The 22,292-nt window shown below is 37.3% G+C and overlaps 1 protein-coding gene across 1 annotated transcript; it reads left to right on the top strand.

Moving 5' to 3' along the window:
• Window positions 1–315: 315 nt before the first annotated feature.
• On the top strand, window positions 316–20,514 carry LOC108903243 (caskin-1; the record flags this gene model as incomplete). The annotated part of the gene is made up of 8 exons (XM_018705383.1): window positions 316–486; window positions 12,221–12,408; window positions 12,739–12,960; window positions 13,023–13,235; window positions 13,339–13,575; window positions 14,805–14,978; window positions 15,410–16,096; window positions 19,869–20,514. Coding segments are annotated over 8 exons (2,189 nt in total), but the record flags the coding sequence as incomplete, so codon positions are not given.
• Between the last annotated feature and the right edge of the window lie 1,778 nt (window positions 20,515–22,292).

Raw genomic sequence — 22,292 nt, 5'->3', positions numbered from 1 at the left:
TATGTGTTGAATGAATCATATTTTATAGTTTTGTAACTTTTACAGTTATTTTTCGATTTAATAAAAGCGTTTAAAAAAGTTGATTTTTTTAAATTTATTCCCATGATTAAAATAAAAAAATCAACTGATTTAAATCACGATTTAAATCTTGATTTAAATCAACTTGATTTAAATCTTTGCACCCTGCTCTGTATGTATTAATTGCATTTTTCATTTACGGATAACAAATATATTTAACTAATTTTTGACTACGGTTTATATGCCTGTATATGTTATTGTAGACTGTAGTGTTCATTTAATTTTTTTTTTTTGCAGTAGGCGGCATGTCGCGGCCACCCAAGCCCGCGGCTACCGCTAAAAAGGTCGCCCCTCCGGCGGTGCCCCACGAATTCCGGCACTCGGGCAGCTCCTTCGGATCCGCGGGTTATGCCAGCTCAGAGGACGCCGGCTTCTTGGCTCCCTCCGATCCACCTGGAATACCTAGAGGTGAGTTTTGGTATTTTGTCAATGATTATTTTTTGAAAAATAGGTTCCCCGCACGTTTCTCTACAAAGTAAACGATTGAATTTAAATGGGAAAGGATTCAAGGAAGAAACATCGACGATCCGACCACATTTCGGGAAAAATATTGATTAACCTTAAAAATTTTACAAGCCCTCTTTCGAAAATATTTAATTTGGGCAAGCTCTGATACCGTTTTTGAATATTTACAGGACTCGCACATATTTCAAGTTAGTACGTCTAGTTTACACAAGCCACAGCAATTACATTTGTTAAGCTTCGACTACCTACTTACAAGTTTATATACATTTATCGTCCAGTGATTATTCTCTATCGGTATGCACCTGTCGCGGTAGTAAATTGAATTTTGATTTAAATTCCAAACACCAATTACACCTGTTTAAATAAACTCGATATATTGCCCCGTAAAAGTCGAAGCTTTTGATAAATTCCCGTGTCGTTGCATTAGTTACTGACTTTTTTTTCACGCGCTCGGTCGTACAGGACCTGTTAGGCGGCTTCGCTGTGCGGAATCCATATATCGATCATTAAGAACGACCATAAGATGTTACGTCTGTCATAAAAACCGTTCGGAAAGCTATCCGAGGGTTCTCGGAAGAATAGGTTGGCGCTATTTTTATCTTTAGGTTCGTTTACAAAACACAGTTCACTCTTTTTATATCAGCTTTCAATTGTTTACTTTTCTTCGCTACTACGCTTTGGGGAAACAAAACGAATTTACAGTTCGTGCAAATACGGGTATTATGACACGTAAACCATTATATAGGACAGTCATTGAAACTTTTCACCTCCGAATTCTTTGAAACCGAACCGATCGACTTGAAATTTGGCAGATGGTTAGAGAAAAGGTCAATGAACATTAGTCACATAGCGCCGATTGACGCTTCAACCCTGTTGGGGGTTAACACCCCTTCTCGGGGGTGGATATTTTTTTCAAAAATGGAAATCGATAGAGAATGAAATTTTGAGCAAATAATATTCGAAAATTTTTTTCGAGAAATCAATAGTTTTTTAGTTATTCGCGATTGAAAACTTGGAATTTTGATTGAAAAAAAAAACACTTTTTCAGGGTATTTTTTCGCGAATAACTCAAAAACTACGCATTTTATTAAAAAAGTGTAATGAACAAAAATGTAGCTTAAAAATAAACAAAGAAAATCGTTTTTTAAAAAGTGTAGGTCCTATACAAAGCGAAATATGGTTAGTGGAAAGGGACTTGTTTTGGGAGGAGGAATACTCGTATCGATGTATTCAACGTCAAATAACGGAAAAAGGATTAATTTTACGTGTATAACACTCCGGGAGTTTTTTGTAGTACTCAAAAAGATCTTCAAAATGAGTTACTTATAAAAGTTTATTAGAGCAAAATTGAAGGAGTTATCGTCAAAACCAGATGGGTTGCTCATATTTTTTAAGAAAAAATGAGCAGTAAACGCTGTACCATTTCCATCAGAATTAAAATTAATCGTAGACCCTTTACAATTAGTTTTGTTTTAGTGTTTTTCATACGATCCTGAAGTTAGACAGGTTTAGAATGCGTATTTTTTTAATAATGTACGGTAAAAGTTGAAAACGTATTTTTCATTATTAAAAAAAAATTGCCTTATTTATATAATAACTCTGAAACTATGAAAGATACGTAATAAATGATAGTCAACACAACAAAATGTAGCTTTTTTTTCAACAAATATTTTGCTTTTTTTTATTCCTATAGCATAAAAAATAAAGAAGATATCGCTGCTTGAAGTATTCATTTTAGTGAAAAAACGACCTGTCTCTAGCCCTTCGATCCTTTCCCTTTAAAAAATGAAGGACTTAAAAGGTTTTATATGCATACGATTTTGCAGGTCTTGAAAATTATCTTTAAAATGCTTTTTTGTAGGATACTATAGCTTCAAAATTAACCGAGTTATTTTTTCGGAGCAAAATAGGCTTTCTCATTTTTATAAATTATATATTATATTATACAAATAAAATAAGTAAAAAAATTTAGTTTGATTATTTATATGCAGTGTAGCAATTTTTTTTATGATTGATTCTATTTAAAAATCGATTATAATAAAAATATTTTACATTAATATTGGTAAAAGGGTGGTTTTTAAGAGTTAAAAATGGCAAAAATGAAATATTCTTTCATAAACAGTATAAGGGAATTTTTATTTTAAATTATTGCGCAATTATAGCATTCCAAGATTTAAAACGAAATTTTTTAACATTTTTTTAGCACAGGGGTGATTTATAAGGGTTGAAAAGTGTTATGAGATACAAATTCTTTCATAAGCAATGAGGGAATTTTTATTTTAAATAATTGCACCGTTAAAGCATTCCAAGCTTTTAAAAGGTAATTTTTTATCATTTTTGTCAATACAGAGGTGGTTTTTAGGGGTTGAAAGGGAAAAATTCTTTTATTAGCTATAAGCTAACTTTTATTTTAAATAATTGCACGATTTAATCATTCCAAATCTTTAAAAAGTAATTTTTTATCGTTATTTTTTGTATAGGGGTAGTTTTTAAGGGTTAAATAAAGGGTCGAAAAGATCAAATATATCATAAAACATGTTCGAGAACATGGAACATTATTTAATCTTTGTGCTTGAACAAGATTTTTATCAATAAAATGCTTTTAACTTAAATTTTTCAATTTTATTCACTTAGAGGTTGTTTTTACCCCTAAAAAACAAATAGCGCCAATCGGGCTTTTGAACTTGAACCTAAGATGAGCCTTATTCTAAATATTCATGCAAATTCATGCAGTTTCAAAGAATTCGAAGGTTACAGCTGATTTTCAGCTTCAATACAATGACTGTACTAATAAAAGAATTGTAATTATGACCAATGACCCTTTATAAAGCAATTCCAAAAAAAAAAAGGATATTACTACTGAATATACGATTGTAACCGCGTTCGTACCGTATATTTTTTTATTGTAACTGACTGGGCATCAGACAGCATAAATTCCAATGACCCTAAATCCTCGGTCTTTTCTAGAACGGGCCTGTCGGATCGAATTTGCATCGCGCGACCCGCCGCGCCGTCGCGAATATCGCCGTCCGAAAACGAACGTTACCCCTGTCCGTGAAATATTATTAATGGCCCTGTCGGAAAATACACATTCTCTAATTCTGCGGTGGCCGGCAAAAGGCACTGTTCCATTTCGGAGCACTATGGACTGCAAAAATCCATTAAATAAATTCTATAGGAAAAAAAGTTGCACGGAGTGGACTTTTGTATTCGTTTTTAATAAATCCTCCACAGTCCACACAAGTTCATTTTTCCACATACATAGGTACGAATCTTTTAAATTAATACAAAACCCATAAAGACATCAACTTTTGGAGTAGGTCCTACGTAAAAATAAACACTAACCGCAATTTAGAATCCAGACAAGGTTTCGATGGCAATATTTCAAACGTAGTTTTTTCTAGATAAAAGTTGCATACATCTATTAAAAGTTCAAAGTCTAATACATACAATACGAACTATTTATTAATTTAATACATACATACAAAATAAAATATTGTGCGCAGCATATGTACGTGTCGTGTGACATGTTACCCGAAGATAAGGACTATTTTTGCGATGTTTAACATTGTTGCATGGGTACGAGATTGGGCAACATTTGGATCTTAGACAAACGGCACAGCTGCGCTGTCTCGTAATAATTGCAAAATATATCCGTGGTAAAATCGCCACAAACATATTTCACGGTTGTTAAATTTAATCGGGCATTTTTTGCCGATACGGATTCGCATCTGGTGGAAAATTAACAACGAGCCTGTCACATAATATCTGTGTATTACATTCTAGCAAGCTAGCAAGTAGATAATAGACCAAACAAATTAAATTTTTACTCGAAAAAAGTCCTATCCGCGAGGTTATTGTAAAATTGTCTAAAGGAACATAATACAAGACACCTCTCAGTTCGTGAGCCAAAAACTTTTATTAGCTAACTTTTCTATTTAAACAAATAAGTGGGGAAAACAGTTTTTTCACTTTGCAGGTAAAACCATCAATTTTAGCGAAAAATGACTCTCAAACAGCTTGTAGGGAATAAAGTTATCTACAAAATGAGACTGGTTAAATTAAAATCGGTTAATAAACAAAAAAGTTATTGCAAGAAAACAAGAAAAGTGCCCATTTTTTAATTTGTTTATAACTATCGCATTTATTGTTAAAATTTTATAAAACCTATGACAAATTGAGGGTTTTGTCATACTTCAAAAGTGTGCTAAAAGTGGGCGCTGTAGGTGCAATAGTTTTCGCACAATTCAATTTGTTTATAACGGAGGCTCCAAAAGTTATGAACTTTAGACCTCTTATAGGCGTTAATTTTCAACCAAACATGATTCTGAAAGCGTCTTTGTAATCGTAAAGACGTAATTAAGCGACTATTAAAAAATATCACCGTTCTTCTGACATCAACAACCTCAAATTGTGCATTAAAAAACCGTGCGTTTTTCGCTTATGAACAATTTGAATAACATTGTTGTTATTTATGCTACTTCACCGAAAATACAGTTTTAAAATAAAAAAGTACCCTCTACGACCAACAGGAGCCAAGATAAGATTTTTTTTTTAAATCGTAGCGCAATTGTTTATAAATATTAAGACTTGAATTTTTCGCAAAATAAAGTTTACGACGTAAACTACGATTTCCTGTGAATTGCATTGAAAAATGTGGAAAATTAACGACTCACGAGCCCTTTAAAGAGAAGGTACTCGCTAAGTACTAAGTAATAAATTTTTTTTAATTTACAGAAATGTCACAAAAATTATTGTTAAACGAAATATTAATTAAAATTTCAAATTATTTTCAAATTATTATTTCTCATAAAAATAGAAAATGTTATTCAAATTGTTTATAAGCGAAAAACGCACGGTTTTTTAATGCACACTTTGAGAATGTTAAATGTCAAAAACACGGTGATATTTTTTAATAGGTCGCTTAATTGCGTTTATAAATAAATAGAATTGTGCGAAAACTATTGCACCTAACAGCGCCCACTTTTGGCACACTTTTAAAGTATGACAAAGCCCTCAACTTGTCATAGGTTTTAAAAATTTTTAACAATAAATGCGATAGTTATAAACAAATTAAGAAATAGGCGCTTTTCTTGTTTTCTTGCAATAACTTTTTTGTTTGTTAACCGATTTTAATTTAACAAGTCTCATTTTGTAGATAATTTTATTCCTTACAAGCTGTCTGAGAGTCACTTTTCGCTAAAATTGATGGTTTTACCTGCAAAGTAAAAAAAACTGTTTTCCTCACTTATTTGTCTAAATAGAAAAGTTAGTTAAAAAAAAGTTTTTGACTCACGAAATGAGAGATGTCTTCTATTATGTTCCTTTAGACAATTTTACAATAATCTCGCGGATAAGAATTTGCTTGATCTATACTTATCTATCTGTATTTTATAATTCACGATTTTCTGGCACAATTTAAGAAGCAGTCTAGCGCGCCTCGAATCAGCAGATATTTGGCAACACTGTGAGAAATTATTCACTGCGCGACCAGCAACTGGTGCGGAAATATTTGTCTTCAAATGTGGACGTTGAAATATTACATTCGAAATATTATATTAATTGAAAAAAAACCATACCTCAGCAGGGATCGAACCCCGAACCTTTAGACTAGTAGGACAACGCGTAACGCTTTAAGCCACGAGACCACATTCATTTAATCTCGATAACCTGGCTTATATACTTAACGTTGTGCCTTTTGTGACAAACAATTAATTATAATTAATAAAAAATATATTGTTGCATATTTAAAAAAGACTTATTTATCTGTCAGTTTAGAGAAAGTATAGTGCTGTAGTAAAATATTTTCCATGGTAATGATTTATACATTCGTGAAAAAACTGTTTTCCTCACTTATTTGTTTAAATAGAAAAGTTAGCTAATAAAAGTTTTTGACTCACGAGATGAGAGATGTCTTGTATTATGTTCCTTTAGACAATTTTACAATAATCTCGCGGATAGGACTTTTTTCGAGTTTCTCTTTTATTTTCGCAAATTTTCCTGGCGTAGAAGTTAAAAATATGACATCCTGCAATCTCTACCGATTTATCGTAAAACTAAGACGTGTTACAATTAATTATATGTAGGTCACTTTCTGTGACGTCGTTGAAAAATTATGTACGTTGTAAATCAACGCGAACTGATCCCAGAGAAAAACAAAGCGAACGAAGCTCACGAACGTTCCGCAGATAAGCCATCTTTTTCCCAGAAACCCTGGTTCGCGACCTTGAAACGGAAGAATATTATGATAATAAAGACGGCAGCTTTCGCCTTAGGCTGGACTCCGCCGAGATAATCCATGTTTTTTAAGCACACGCCTGACAAGATAAACGAACTGCATCCTCGCTCTTTTCGAGATTACGGTGTAATTTACAGTTCCCCCTTTTTTTTTTTTGAATACGGCCGCGATCGAGGAGATGCCAGCTGGAAGGAAAAAAGGCGAGAGCCCTGCCCCGAGCTGGTCGTAATTGCGTGTAATTAATTTTTAGGATTTATTCGCAGATGTTCAACAAGTGCAGGGGTGACGGGGTCAGGATCCGATAAGGAAGAAACTGCACGTTTTTTATGAAATTACGTCACGAGAGATTTGTTTCGGTGGGCAGTAAAGGCGCTGATAATGCGGCCGGTTGTTTATAGAAGAACGAGCGCTTTGATGTTACTTTTTTATAGAAAAATACCACAATTAATTCTACTTTCATAACGAGCGTTCAAATAGAAACGTGGTCAAGTTGGTTCTGAAAATTTAGACGTAGGGCGTAGCGTATAGCAAATGAACTTAAACGTCATCTATCAAAGCGCTATATCGCCGCTATCAATTTGAATATTTTCGTCTTAAAAAGCGTTTAAAATGGTGTTTCCTTAAGAACAAAAAGTGTTTATCATAGAGTCCTACTTTAGAAATGGACGCAAGATTGATGGAATATGGAAGTATTCTATTGAGGAATGTTTCATAGAATTTCAAAATCAATTTCCTGGCGTTGTCGAGTACAAAATTTTTCAAAGTGCAGTTCAGCGTTGTGTTAATGTTTTTCGTGTAACGGGCAGTGTAACAAGAAAAGAAGGAAGCGGCCGACCTAAAAAGCGGACTGAAGAATTAAAAGAAAATGTCCAACAAATAATGGAAAATGCGCCAAGAACTTCTGTACGTGTTTTATCACAAATGGTGGGAGTATCAGTCGGTACCTGCCACACAGTGTTAAAAAAAGATTTGCGTTTGTTCTCCTATCGTTTAACTTGTCAGTAAGAACTTCATGAAGTTGATTTTCCGCGACGGGCTGTATTTTGTGAATGGTTTTTAAACAACTACGGTGAACTTCATAATATCACCTTTTTTTCTGATGAAGCCCGGTTTCATTTAAGTAGTTACGTAAACTCACAGAATATGAGAATGTGGTCTTTTGAAAAACCAGATAACTTTTTTGTCGAGGGCCCTCTACACGCTCAAAAAATTGGAGTTTGGTGTGCTCTCGATCGAAGGAGGATTTATGGACCTATTTTTTTTAATGGTACTCTTACTGCGCAAAGGTATAGAGAAGAAATTATCGCTCCTTTTGTCAACCAGCTGGAAGAAAACGAAATTACAAACTTTTACTTTCAACAAGATGGCGCAAGGGCACATACGGCAGGCGAGACGATGAATACGTTGAGGGAAGATTTCCAAAATCGACTAATAAGTCTCAATGCTGAACATGAATTTCCACCGAGGTCATGTGATATTACGCCGTGTGATTTCTTTTTGTGGCCTTACCTTAAAAACACTATTTTTGAACTGCCTATTCCTGATTTAAACCATCTGCAGGCTCGACTTATAGACAAGATTCGTGAAATTAACAATACCCCGAGCATCTTAGAAAATGTCTTTAATTCTTTGAGGAACAGGTGTGAAAAGTGCTTGGAACAAGGAGGGGGACACTTTCAGCAGCTGATTTAATTTGTTGTTATAACAAGGAGGGGGACACTTTCCGCAGCTCCTTTAATTGTTTGTTATTGTTATCACGATTATTCTTTAAAATAAAGTTATATAGTCATTAACGTTATTGAAACTGACAGCTGCTATACAGCTCGTTGAGAAATGAGGTTAAGTTGGTCGCTATAAGCTACTCCCTACGTCCAATGTGTCAGAGCCAACTTCGACCACGTTTTTATTTGAACGCTCGTTATTTAATAATTGTAAATATATTTATGAAACAGGGATACCAGTAATCCGTAACTACAAATATAATTTGACAGATGTAGCGGTTTAGGGGAAAATTTAGGGATTTTTCGTAACCAGTACCAGCCGCGCCATGTTGGTTGGCGGACACATTTATGTCTTATCTTTTTCTATTTAAGCGAAGGCTAATTTATTACAATATCTTGCAAAAAGACTCGTTATTAGCTTGTCATATTTATCATTTCCAGTGCATGCCTTCGACTCTTTCGACCACTTAACATAAACACGTCAAGGAATTTGTGTTGGCAGTAGATAATTCGGCTTCGTACCAGGACAAGGTTCAACTACGACTCGCGGGTCACACTCAATTACCATTAATGGTATATTAGATTGGAAGTCATCTAATACCCAATAGTAGTAAAAAAAATATCAATAAGGCCAGCTAGACAAGGTCGAATTTCATTAATGGAAATATCAGAACTTGTTTCTCTGAAATGCGAATTTATTTAATTGTATTATGTCCTAAAGTAATACCGCCGTTCATATTCAGTATAATTAAACGCATAGCGAAGACGTAGGGAACTATTTCTCAACCTGCCATTCTATAGGCATTAAATTTAATACGGCCGTAAGCGACATCTGCCGACGGCGACGTTTAGTTTAATTGATGGGCCATTAATGGAATTGGGAGTAATTTTCTCGAGTTTCCAAACAACTGTTCACAATTTTTTATTTAATTGGAATTTAAATTTAATAGCTTTCGGGGGTTTAATTGCGGATCGCTACCTTTCAGTTGCTCATTGAATTGTTTACAGCCGCCCTTGGTCATGGAATATCGGATATTTGTTCAGGAAATATACCGCATATTAATGAAATTATTAGATATGTCAAATCTCGTCCTTCTTGATTCGTGTACATGTTTTTTTTATATCGACACACGGAAATTCAACAATGAAGACACACAAACACACCGTATCGTCACTAAACACTGAAATCGCATAAAATTTAATGTATACCTCGCCCCCTAACTATCCCCTCTTAAGAAAAACATCACAATTCTCGCTTATCTTTCGATTGCTGTGACGCAAGCGACATCTAGGTGTTTCCCTGTTTACGACGCTTTCCAGCGATCGTTCAGTGAAAAAAAGGCTTGCCGAGAATGAGGATGTCGTCCTTTTGGAAACAGAAGTGACGTTCTGTTCCCGGTAAAAATTCCCTCTCGTAGGCTGGTGCGCGTCGAGAAGCTTTCCCGTGTATGGGCATGATGGGGATCCACTCGTCTTACCTTAGCGGGTGCCGCGAATGGGTGGGATTATGTGAGAATGCCCTCTAGATTTTTTGCTGCACTATCGGTCCTGTCAGGACGAGAAAAGAGCATTCAGATTCAGAATGTTTTGTGTGAATGTACTCGATTCTATTACGTCACAAAGGAAGACCCAGATATTAATTTCACGAGGCGACGGGACAAGTCGAGAAATGACGGAAAGCCGGTGAGGAGGGGAAATTTTTTATAGCAAAAAATGGAGCAAAAAATTTAACAAAAAATATTCGCTATTTTCCTTAAAATTTAATTGAAATTTGTATTTTTATTGTTTGTAAAAATGGACAAAAAATGTGAAAATTTTTCTTCTGGCTTTTGTAGAACTTAAATTTTCATTTTTTGTATCAGATTAACAGAATGTCGAGGAGGTATGGGAATAAAATTTTACTCCTGATATTTGCTTTTAAATACATTTAAATTTACACATTTTGTATAAAATTTAATTGAAATTTGTATTTTTATTTTTGGTTAAAAATGGAGCAAAAAAATCGTAGGGAAGGCGGAGGGGAATTCTTTTATAGCAAAAAAATAGAGCAACAAATTTATCAAAAAATCCTCGCTATTTTCCTTAAAAAAAACCATTTTCGCCAGAGAGAAATATGAGTCCTTGTAGTCCATGTTGATCGAAGCAACATCAAAAATATACTCCCAGCCCCAGACGATTTACTCAACGTCTAGGTACTGGGAACATACATGTTCGAATGCTGCTCCTTAGGTCTGTACGGTTTGCTGCAGAAATCCTCCTGAAAAAAGAATTAAAATTTTCAAAATTTTTCGAAACATTTTCAGCCAATAACATAATTTCCGAAGAAATTCGATACGCTAAACACGATTCTGCAGTAAAAAATCATGACTTTCCGATAAAATTCTGAAAAAAGTGAAATTTTTGGGTGAAAATATAGCCCAAAACTGATTCTTTCCTGAATTTTGTCCAAATATCGCGTGTTTCAGAGTTAAAGTGACAAAAGCTTAGGCGAGATTCCGCTCAGCAAAATATGTAAAAAAATTCATATGAACATGGGTCCGCAAATGCTTCGTTTGCGAGATACAGGGTGTTAATTTGTTTTAAATTGAGTTTAAAAAAAACGCTTTAGCCGATTTGAATGAATTTTTTACGGTTTACATCAAATGGACCGATTAGATTTAATCCAGAGTTTTCAGGGGCGTACCCATCGAGCAAGTCGTTTTCTTTTTTGTAGAAAAGAATATCACCCTGTAGTTTTTTTGCGGTTTTTATGTAATATTCAGATAAACCGATTGAACGGAACGGAATCTCCCCTAGACAGAACGAATAAAAGAAAACATTCCTCACATAATTCTGAATCCTCTTCAGAAAGACGCGTAAATCGCCAGAGATAATCCTCCAGAAATGTGATACTAATGCTCGTGTCCGTGGTTGGCTAAAAAAGAAAAAACGGCGACGTTGCCAAACGTATAGAAAATTCTTTAGATACGGATAAATCGAAAATCGTTTTATATTATTAATTAAAAACATCCGTTTTGAAATGGTATGTAATAATAAATCAAACCATTTCATTAATGCAAAATATGGTAATCCCTATGCGTCAAAACAGATAGGCAGATTTATTGGGTAACGAAGACACGCATTGTCATTTGTATGTTTTCATTGTTTTAAATTAGAATATTATGTAACTTTTAAATTCAAATATATCGCGATTTATGTTCTTGTGCATAGTCCAGTAGTACATCTGTCTTGATAGAGTATTTAATTGTCGGAGGTAGACACGATGTCGAAAAATAGTATACTTACTTCATAATTTCTTTTTTTTAAATTAAACGAAAGTTTGTTCATTTCGAAGAATTTAATGACTTGCGAATTGGCAACAAAGCAAAACAGTAGTGCCTGAGCGGCACATACTTTCGACTGGTCTTCCCTTGCCTGGTACCAGCTCGGGTGAACGCACTCCGGTGCCTGCGGGTCGTCTTCGACCTCTACCACTCGGCTGGCATTGCCCGTAGACCCGCGGAATCCACTTCAAAAGTTCCCTTTGTGCACCACACGCCATTGTTTGTACTACAAGGTTGGGCGCCGATACGTCGAGATGTTCAGCTTTCTTTATGTCCCTTTATACTTTTTCTATGCGATAATTTGTAAGGTCCGTCACGTTCACGAGAATGATCGAAAACTATCGAAACGTCGGATTATATTACGTTTTGAAAGTATACGTAATGTTTATTTGCAGATGACCATTCGGATTACGGGAGCACCGTCAGCGGCAGCACGGGCAAGTCCCCGGGGCCGATCTTTCCCGCGCCGAGCTTCACGTTTCCCGGCCAGCCGCCCCCCGGCACCGTCCTCACGCACAAGGCCGCCGTCTACTACCACCACCAGCTCAGCTTGCAGGAGGACCAGGGGATCGACATGACCCAGGTAACCCCCCGAATCCTCAATTCGTTATTAATTTCCTCACTGTAATTTTTTTTATTCGAGAACTGTCATAAATATTGACATTTTTAGAACAAAAAGTATTTTTCACACAATTGTTTTTTGGTAAACTTAGCACAGCATTTCCGATATAATGTGACATGAAAAAATAACAAAGGTCCTCTAAGTATGTGTCTTCTGTGCCTTTTACTGTGTCATTTTTTCATGTAAACTAATTCGAGTTACATTCATTAAAAAAAAAATTGTTCGTCTAGTGCCTGCATTTGTTTTTGTGTGCTCGAATGGTTAGCGAGATTTTACAACTGCTCTTTTTAGTCTCCCGGGAGGGACAGTCCGGGTTCCTCCAGCGGCAGCGCGGGTTCTGGCTCCCGCCACAGCACCGCTTCCTTGGACAGCGGCAGGGCCTCCTACCATCCGCTTAGCACGGCCGGCAGGAGCACCATAGGCTCCTCCAACAGTCCGAGGTGTTCCCTAAGCTCATGTTCCATAGGGTCGGACGGTGGCCGCATCGAACGCATGATACACCAGGGGGTACCAGTAAGTACCCACGGATAAATTTAATACAAGGATAAGGTGACGAAATTAATGTCTCTTCCCAGGATCAGGACATCATCCACTCCTGGCTGGTGGACCTGCAGTTTGAGGAGTACTTCCCTTTGTTCATATCGGCCGGCTACGATCTGCCCACCATAGGCAGAATGACGCCAGAAGACCTGACTGCCATAGGAATTAAGAAGCCCAACCACAGGAAAAGGCTTAAGGCAGAAATCGCCCAGCTTAACCTGCCGGATAACCTGCCTGAATTCATTCCGGTAAGTTGTTATTAAATATATAAAAAATTAAATACGTTTGCTGCGTGTTATTGATTCCGTAACGAACTGAATTGCGTTTTGAGGATATCGTCTGTTCTGCTAGGGTTCTCTGGAGGAGTGGCTCAACTTACTTAGATTAGACGAATATTTGCCAGCATTTCTCGAGCAGAATTACCAGACTGTGGACGACGTCGCACAGTTAACATGGGAAGACCTGGAGGAATTCGGGATAGTGAAATTAGGCCACCAGAAAAAAATAATGCTGGCCATAAAGAGAATCAAGGACATCAAAGCCGGCAAGAGGATAAACGCAGACGGGAACAGGATCTACTCGACACAGGTGAGTTTTTCTTTGTGAACACTTTGTGCCCGATCAGAATATCTGTTATTAGGCGAACTGTGTATTTCCTTTCACTGTTTCATTCCTTGTTTTATTTTTGTAAAATTTGCATTTTCTTATACTTTGAGCATGTTTATCTTACGAAATTAACATCTGGATGTTAGATTCTTTAGTCAGATATTTCACATCAACCTAGAGGTTTATTATTAGTTTGTTTTTTATACGTTTACCATAACTTACCGCATTTGGGCCACACACATATTTTCGTTTTTCTTGAGAATCGTTGTCTCAGCAACATGTTCAAAGTACAGGCCAAGGAAATAATTTTACAACAATAAAAACATGCGAATAGTTTAAAAAAATGTACGTCGAGAAACATTTGATGAATATTCCAAATGTATCGGGATGTTGAGTAAGTTCTCGCCTTCTTAAAAATTAATGCCTTTTTTTTAAAAAAACACGCCACTGAAAGTATTGTCGATCGCCACTACTTTTTCCCATATTTCTGGCAACATTTTCATTTTACGTCGTAAAACGACACATCCTTTGAGGCTATCCAAGAGTCGACCCATTTTTTGGCATCAGTTGCAGTCGATAGCGATCTCCCGTGATGATTTCATTCAGTGTGAACAGCTCGTAATAAACTACACACAGACGATTCCACCAAACGAGGAGCAAAAACCGAATCGGGCTTGCTCCACGATTTTCTACGCTTCCATTTTTTTATCGCCAGTTACGATACGATGCAAAAAACCTTTAATTTTCTGCCATTGAAGCAACAGTTCACACGTACAAAACTACACAATGTAGCGCTGTTAACGCCATCTGTTGGAAAATAGCGAGAACTCATTCAACGTCCCTATATGTTAGATTCCTGTCCCCTTTTTAAAAATCGTCACCTATTGGTGTGAAAATTTACAGTTTTAATTTAACTGCAATTTTACCACTTTACACTGGTTAATATTCGTTTTCCTTTTTAAGAAACGGGTTAATGCGAGCACCTTTTCCGCATTTCGAATTTCGGAAAAGCGAACACAGAAAGTGGTTTCATATATTCCAGAAGAGGTGTTCGTATGCCCTTAAACCGAGCCCCCTGTAACTAAAATGAGATGTGAAATGTCATTTTGTTACGATCTGCTGCACTAGTTGCAAGCCGTACCCCCCCCCTCCCCACCCACTCACTCCCCCCAGCTCTCTACCTTCGCTTAAGCTGCATGTTTGTGTGTAAGGACGTTATGGTGCACGCACCCATGGACCTCCCGTCGCCTGGCGTACCCGCAGTCCACAGCACTTTCCGCTCTTTTCACCAGCCGTGGGAGATCGACCAGACGAGGCAGCTGGCGGCAGGCACCGCTCACTACGTGCAACCTACCATGTATTGCCCTGACATAATCCCCATCAAGGTATACTCTTACCCCTGTCTCACTTTTTGCCTTCGTTCCGTTGAACGGGCCAGGAGATGTCTTGCCACTTACAATATGAAGCCTCACGCCGCGTCAACAGTTTAATCGGTCTTTAATTGTAGATGACGCAAGTGTGTAAAACAACTACTCTGCGGACTACATGTTTAGACAAAATATTTCGTTAAAACGCAACTTTCTGTTTCACCGACTGGTGTCTGGTGTCTGGTGTAATTTTTCACAAGATTCTATTCAACCAATCTAAATCTGTAAAATTCTTAATATAAAGTTTATTTTCTTTCACTTATTGTTTTACCGAGTAACATATCGAGCGGGAACCTTCGAGGCTTTATAATTGAAGTGGCGATATCTCGATCCACTGAATTGACCATCAACGTAGGAAATAACCAACAAACCAACCAATTCTGTTACAGGTGGTCAGAACGGGCAGGGGAAAGTCCCTCGAATCCCTGGAAGACCCCAGCGAGCGGACTCACTACACCTTCAGCGTGGAGAACACCCAGACGTTCTACTGTCAGCAACCCATCGGGTGGAGGACCAGATCCTACGAGGACGGGGACATAACCCCCACAAACGAGACCAGTTTGCTGTACGAGGGAGGCGGGACCCTTCCCAGACCGCGAGGCGTGATCCGTCCCAGGCCCATCGCCAAGATAGCCGCCAAGGCCAGGGAGACGTTCCCGGATTTCGAGAAGCCCCAGTTCAACCCCGAGAAGTACGGCAACCCGCAATACAAGACCCTACCCAGGGAACTGATAGACGGCAATAAATACCACATGCAATACAACAGCCCGCTCATGGGCAAGAAGATACCGCCCAACCCGCCCAAACGGCAGGACAGCGACAGCAACGAGCAGACCACCACCGTGGAGATTCACCACGTGCAGACTTCCAGCCCGTTGCCCCTGCCGGCGTATCCCAGTTCGGACAGTCTCAGTATATCGCTGGAGAGCCAGGGGGATCTGCCCCTGCCGCCGCCTCCGGCTCCCGGCACGCCGCCGGGGAAGCTCAATTCGTCGCAGTCCTGGGGGGCGGAAGAGCAGGAGCTCATCAAGACATTGGCGCTGCAGCACCGGAACGGTTCCGATGCAAGTTTTAAGGTAACGGAGGAGATCTGCATGGTAGAGTTGGGTAAACCGGAAGAGGCCGAGGCGTGCGATGAGGGAACGGGCTAGGCCTTGGAGGTTATGTTCTGTTTAGGTTGCTTTCGCGCTTAATTCACTGATCACGGTCCCGGAGATTTTTGAGAAAAAATTTAAAAATTGAACAAAAATTTCCGGGACGCTACACCGAAACTCATAAAATCGATGATCGTCCTTCGACGAACTAACACCTTTGTTCATTACGAAGGCGAGATTACACGATGAAAGTTTAACTACCGATAACGGGAACATAACCTCGACGAGTCCGTTACATTTACACATATCGCTAGGTACATCCCGTCATATCAAGTAGTGGCATATCTCACGCCTGGGGCTCTCGCACCTGCAGAAAAATAGTGAGGTTATAACATACCAGAGCTTCTAATTGTCGTTGTGCTAACTGCTATGATCTTTTTCTCCATCACCGATGTCTGCTTGAGGCCTCGTATATCTGTCGCGGGCACACCTCGCAAATGTCTGTGGTTCAGGGCGTATCATCCCCTCATCTAAGCTTCATCTGCCGCACTCACCAGTCACATCGCTGCCGATCACGCTTCATCATTCAAATACGCTTTTTTAAGCGGTATTTTAATTCTGAGACAAACGATGTCGCATAACCTCACATTGAGGTATGAATATCCATGGCGCCCTCTTGCGGCAAATTCTGTAACTTCGACACAACTCGTTCATCTCGCTCTGCTTTTTTTGTCTGCTGTTTCGTTTCGCTAGAGGGAACGCCGCAACACAACTACCATTCTCTGTGTACAGTACAGGCTAAAAATATCGTTCGTGTGTCTGCTTCGCTATTGTAAAAGCAACATTAATTCTTTTATAAGAGTATAAAATTGTTCGTTAAAGCTTTATTGTGTACAGAAAATGCTTCTCATTATTTCACGATCGATCATCGACGCACAACGCCTGAGTTCCGTCATACTTTACTGTTTTTGTTGGTTTTTATAGATTTTTTTTTACTAATTTTGATAGTTTTGGTTGTTGGGCGCTGCTTAAGGTATTTCTTTTAGATCCGAAGAACTAAGTTCGAATTAAAGAATTTTTTTGAAGAAAATTCATATCTTTATCCCGATTAAAAAAAAAGTACGTCTCTCTCGGTGTTAAGTTTGTTTAATTCAAGATCTATACCTTAAGCAGCTTATGGTGAAACATTTTTTACTGGGAACGCAGGACGTATTAGTTTTATGTCGGTCTGAAACGAAAACTGATAGCTCGTCGACTTTCTTGTCAACAGGAAAAGACTTGATGATATTCGTGCGGGTTTCCTAAAAACACATTTTATCCTTGCAATTTTTTAAGCCACTTAAAGCATACAGTTGACTTATATCACTTTCGAGAGGGTATTCAACAACTGATTTTAGTTTGCGATCTATGAATTATTTGAATTGTCAGTGTTGCGAGAAACAACTACTCCGAGAGCTATATGCCCCTACCGGCATTGAATTATACGCCGGTAGGGGCATATAGCTCTCGGAGTAGTTGTTTCTCGCAACACTGACAATTCAAACATTGTGTTACGCCCTCTGTGGCGTAACATTAGAAGAAAAACTAATTTACATTAAAAATTTTTATACACACTTAAGACCGATTCTTCCGTAGTTCTGTTAATATCAACAGTAAAAAATAGTGTCTCAAATAAAAATCGCACCAATTCGGTTCAATGTAGGCGAGCGGTTCACCCCTAAAAAGATTGTTCTAAATGAAGGTAACCGACTAAATTTTTAAAACAAAAACGTACAGCATGAAACTTTTTTTATTTTATAAAGTGTTTTTTTCTGATAATATACATATTTTTTTTTATATTTTTCGGCATGGTCAGTCAATTGTTATAAACAAAAATGTTGGAAAAAAAAATTACTCGACGAATAGCTTTGAAGAGACTTTTCTTTTTACTCGCTGTAGACGTTCAATAAAATGATTGACCCATACCAAAGAAATATATCTTAAAGTAGTTTTTGAGAAAAAAATTCCGAAAGTTTGTCGATTTCGTCACTTTTTCACATTAAATTGTAAATATGTCGGAAACGAAGCATTTTTCAAACAAAAAGTTTATTTTGGTCCATTTTACGATAAAAAAACAGTTTTCAAAGCCATTCGGCCAGTAATTTTTTTTTTACACCTTTTGTTTATGACAATTGACTGACCACGCCGAAAAATATAAAAAAATATGTACTTATCAGAAAAATACACTTTATAAAATAAAAGTTTCACGCTCTAGGTTTTTGTTTTAAAAATTTAATCGGTTCATGCCTTTTTTTTAGGGGTGAACCGCTCGCCTAATAGCAAATAGGCAACCAGCATTACGTTTTTATAGATTTTATTACACAGTTTGCCTACATATGAATTAATGCACAAATAATAGACTTTCCACCATTCTAACGCTCGTTTTCTATAAAATGGACTTTGTTTGAACCTTAAATTACTTTTGGTTGTTAAGAAATTTGTAATTTGCCGCTTTTGAATAAGCGGCATCGTATTTTACAAATTTTCAAAACCAAGTCCATCTTATAGAAAATCTGTGTTAAAACGGGGGAAAGTCTGTTAATTGTGCATTAATTCATATTTAGACGAACTGTGTAATAAAATCCATAAAAATGTATTACTGGTTGCCTATTTCTATTCTCACCATTTGTTCAAGTGTGAAAAAAAAATGTCCTATCCATTTATCTGCTTATTACTTAAACTTAAACACGACTACTATCACACTAGGCGAAATGAACTTTTCAACTAATGACGCTGTAGTCCACAGATCAGTCGCTCCCCGCAGTATAATTAGTTGGAAAAATATTATCAAATGTGAAATATCTAAATTAAATTTTATGATTTTTGAACATAAAAAAAAGTACTCTTTGTAAATATTTTTGAAAGTAGTTCAAACGTACCGTTCGGCTTTACACTTGTGTACGTAAATGTACACTCAAAGTTAACTGAAATTAATTTTTCAACTAATGACGCTGTAGTCCGCAGAGTAGTCGCTCCCCGCAGTATAATTAGTTGGAAAAATATTATCAAATGTGAAATAGCTAAATTAAATTTTATTTTCTTTGAACATAAATAAAAGTACTGTCTTTGTAAATATTTTTGAAAGTAGTTCAAACGTACCGTTCGGCTTTATACTTGTGTACGTAAATGTACACTCAAAGTTAACTGAAATTAATTTTTCAACTAATGACGCTGTAGTCCGCAGAGTAGTCGCTCCCCGCTATAATTAGTTGGAAAAATATTATCAAATGTGAAATATCTGAATTAAATTTTATGGTCTTTGAACATAAATAAAAGTACTGTCTTTGTAAATATTTTTGAAAGTAGTTCAAACGTACCGTTCGGCTTTACACTTGTGTACGTAAATGTACAGTCAAAGTTAACTGAAATTAATTTTTCAACTAATGACGCTGTAGTCTGCAGAGTAGTCGCTCCCCACAGTATAATTAGAAAAATATTATATGTATAATTTTAAAATTTGATAGATTTGATTTTGGGAAAAAAATAAAATTCGGTAACACTCGGAAACGGAACACAGAACTTTTATTTGAGATTTTTTTCTGTTATTTACTGATATTAAAGGAGCTATGAAGAATTAATCCAAAGTAAAACCCCAACGCTATCAGTTCCCAGCCCGACAGAAAACGATACGTTCCGCGATTCCTCAAAACGAAAAAAAAAACGCCTCGCCCCCGTACGTAGCAGATTTTTTTTAATCATTCCTTCCTTCTTCCAGTCGAGTTCGAGCACAGAGTCAGACTCGCTGCCGTTCGCCAATGAAAACGCCGGCACGATCAGAACTCGGGCCGCCGCCGGCGCCGGCAGGCAGGCCGAGTTCTCGTCCCCCAAGCCGCCGCGAGCCGGCCTCCCCCCGCATCCGTCCCCCACGCCCGCCGCTGCCGCCCGCCAGCAAACGAGCGCCCGCAATCAAAGAACAGAGCCGGCCGATGTCCTCAACGACATCGGGAACATGCTGGCCAATCTCACCGACGAGCTAGACGCCATGCTGGAGGAGGAGAAACGGCAACAGTAACTTCACACACACACACACGCATAAGACTGAACGTCATGTTATAATTTCACTTATTTTTGTACAGGACCTAGGGCGCGGCCTTCAGAAGGCCCCGTTAGGATCTTCCGTTCGATTCGTAGATTTCCCATTTCGTACGGTTCGTTTTTTTTTTTTTAATTTTATATATACAGATTTTAAATTATAGGTTCGTTGTAAATAGGAAATTTTATTTTATCCTGAAAGGTTTGTAAATAGTTTTTTAGATAAGAACATTATATTGTAAAAATGTAAAATTGTTTTCGATCGGTTCGTATGGTTTCGTGGATTGCTTCGGAGTAACCGGAAAATTTTATATCTACTTAAATCGAGGTCTTTGTTGTGATCTCTATATATACGGTTATATATTAATTTTGTAGCTCTGTTTAAATGATTTTACAGCGTTTTACGATGTGTGTCAATCGGTGACGTACGCGAGGGGTCATTTTGGGGGTCGGGACTCAACCCGAGAAAAACAGATTAATACCGAGCTCGGAATGTTCAACGGATTTGTTAAATTGAGGTGTAGGGCGACTCAAATTATAAAAACATTGCGGTGCTGACAGAAAAGGGTAAAGAAAATTACTGATGTAGTACTCGGTTGTACGTCTGAAAAGCCGAATGGCATTCGAATATCTTCATATACAAGTTACAACATTAAAAAATAAAAGAAACACGATTTCTTCTTTTTATATTTCAAGAACCTAATCCTGTGTAACGTTTTCTGTAATTCGGGTCCCCTTAAATAATTTTAACTCGGTACTATCATTAAATTTCTTTTGTGGGACTTTAGTTTACGTTAGAGCATCAACAACCTTAGGAACGGTTTGAAGTCTCGACCCCCCGTGACAAAATTCTGTATACGCCACTGCATCAATTATATTAATTGTAATTTTTTTTTAATTCGAGCTTAAAGCGGGACGCAAACTTCAAGTTTTTATAATTTTCTTTGCAGACCGAAATGATCCCGAAAAAGAGTTAAACTCTCTCAAACGACTCTCAAAAAATTTTTGCTCACCGCTCCAAATTTTTCTCGTGACTAGTATAGAGGGACCAAAACGCTTGTGTTCGATTGTTTTTAACATTTATTTACATTGAACTGCAGTTATCCCACTTCTGATGTGAGCGTGTAAATACACCTTATAGCGAATCGTTTGAATATAAAAATTATCCCACGGAACGACTAATATTTTTTAATGTTCTTTTAATTGGAATCGTTGAAAATTATGGAGTGAAACTGGAAGTTTGCGTGCCGCGTTTGATTTCAAAGAAACACTTGAACGAAAACTTAAATGAATGTAAATAAAACTAGCTAGATCTTGTACTGAAAATTTAGCCAATAGAAGCTGAGTAATAAAGAAGAATAGTAAATACTTTTGTACAAAGCCATCTTAGTATACGGGAGTAGGGCGTCTAGCGTAGATCGGTGTTTTATTACCTTTACACCGGGAAGCCGCAACATTAGTCAGTTTGTTTCTATCGAAATGGTTTAAGAAGACTGATAGCACGATTCGTGAACTTTTCCTGTGCGCGGAGAAGGGAATACCAGTGCCATATCTAAACACGCCCCTTCTGCTGCCGTTGAGCGTCATTCCGTTAAATTTTTCGACTGTTCCTTTCGCCGCACACGAAAAGCACGCCGTTGAGTTGTTTACGCTTTAGTTTCTCTGGACCATGCGTTTTACATTCATTTGCCACTTTTTCGATTGCCGTCTCGCGATGTTATTTGTAACGGGAGAAAAAGAGAGAGAGAGAATGTTATTAATGTGCTATACTTAATAGTTTATATACTGCAATTTCCTACGTTGTTATCCGTCATAGCATTTTTTCTTATTAATATAGCTGTTAATATTTCTAAATCTGATCTTTGATACTCCTTTATTATTTTATTTTATCGTATTGGTTAACTGTTAACAATTATAAATATAGATTAAATAATAAAGTAAAATATTATGAAATGAAAAACGCTTTTTATTCACACCGGTGCATCCCATCCGTCCAATAGTGTATGGTAAGTTATTTTATCAAAATTCCTTGTAACATTTTTCCAGATCGGAATTGCAAATTACTATCAAATGTAAATATTTTTTAAAGTAGTTCAAATGTACCGTT

This window comes from Anoplophora glabripennis, unplaced genomic scaffold (assembly GCF_000390285.2).
Source record: "Anoplophora glabripennis isolate ALB-LARVAE unplaced genomic scaffold, Agla_2.0 scaffold1, whole genome shotgun sequence".
Classification (NCBI taxonomy): Eukaryota; Metazoa; Arthropoda; class Insecta; order Coleoptera; family Cerambycidae; genus Anoplophora; species Anoplophora glabripennis.
This window is presented reverse-complemented; position numbering and strand designations above follow the sequence as displayed.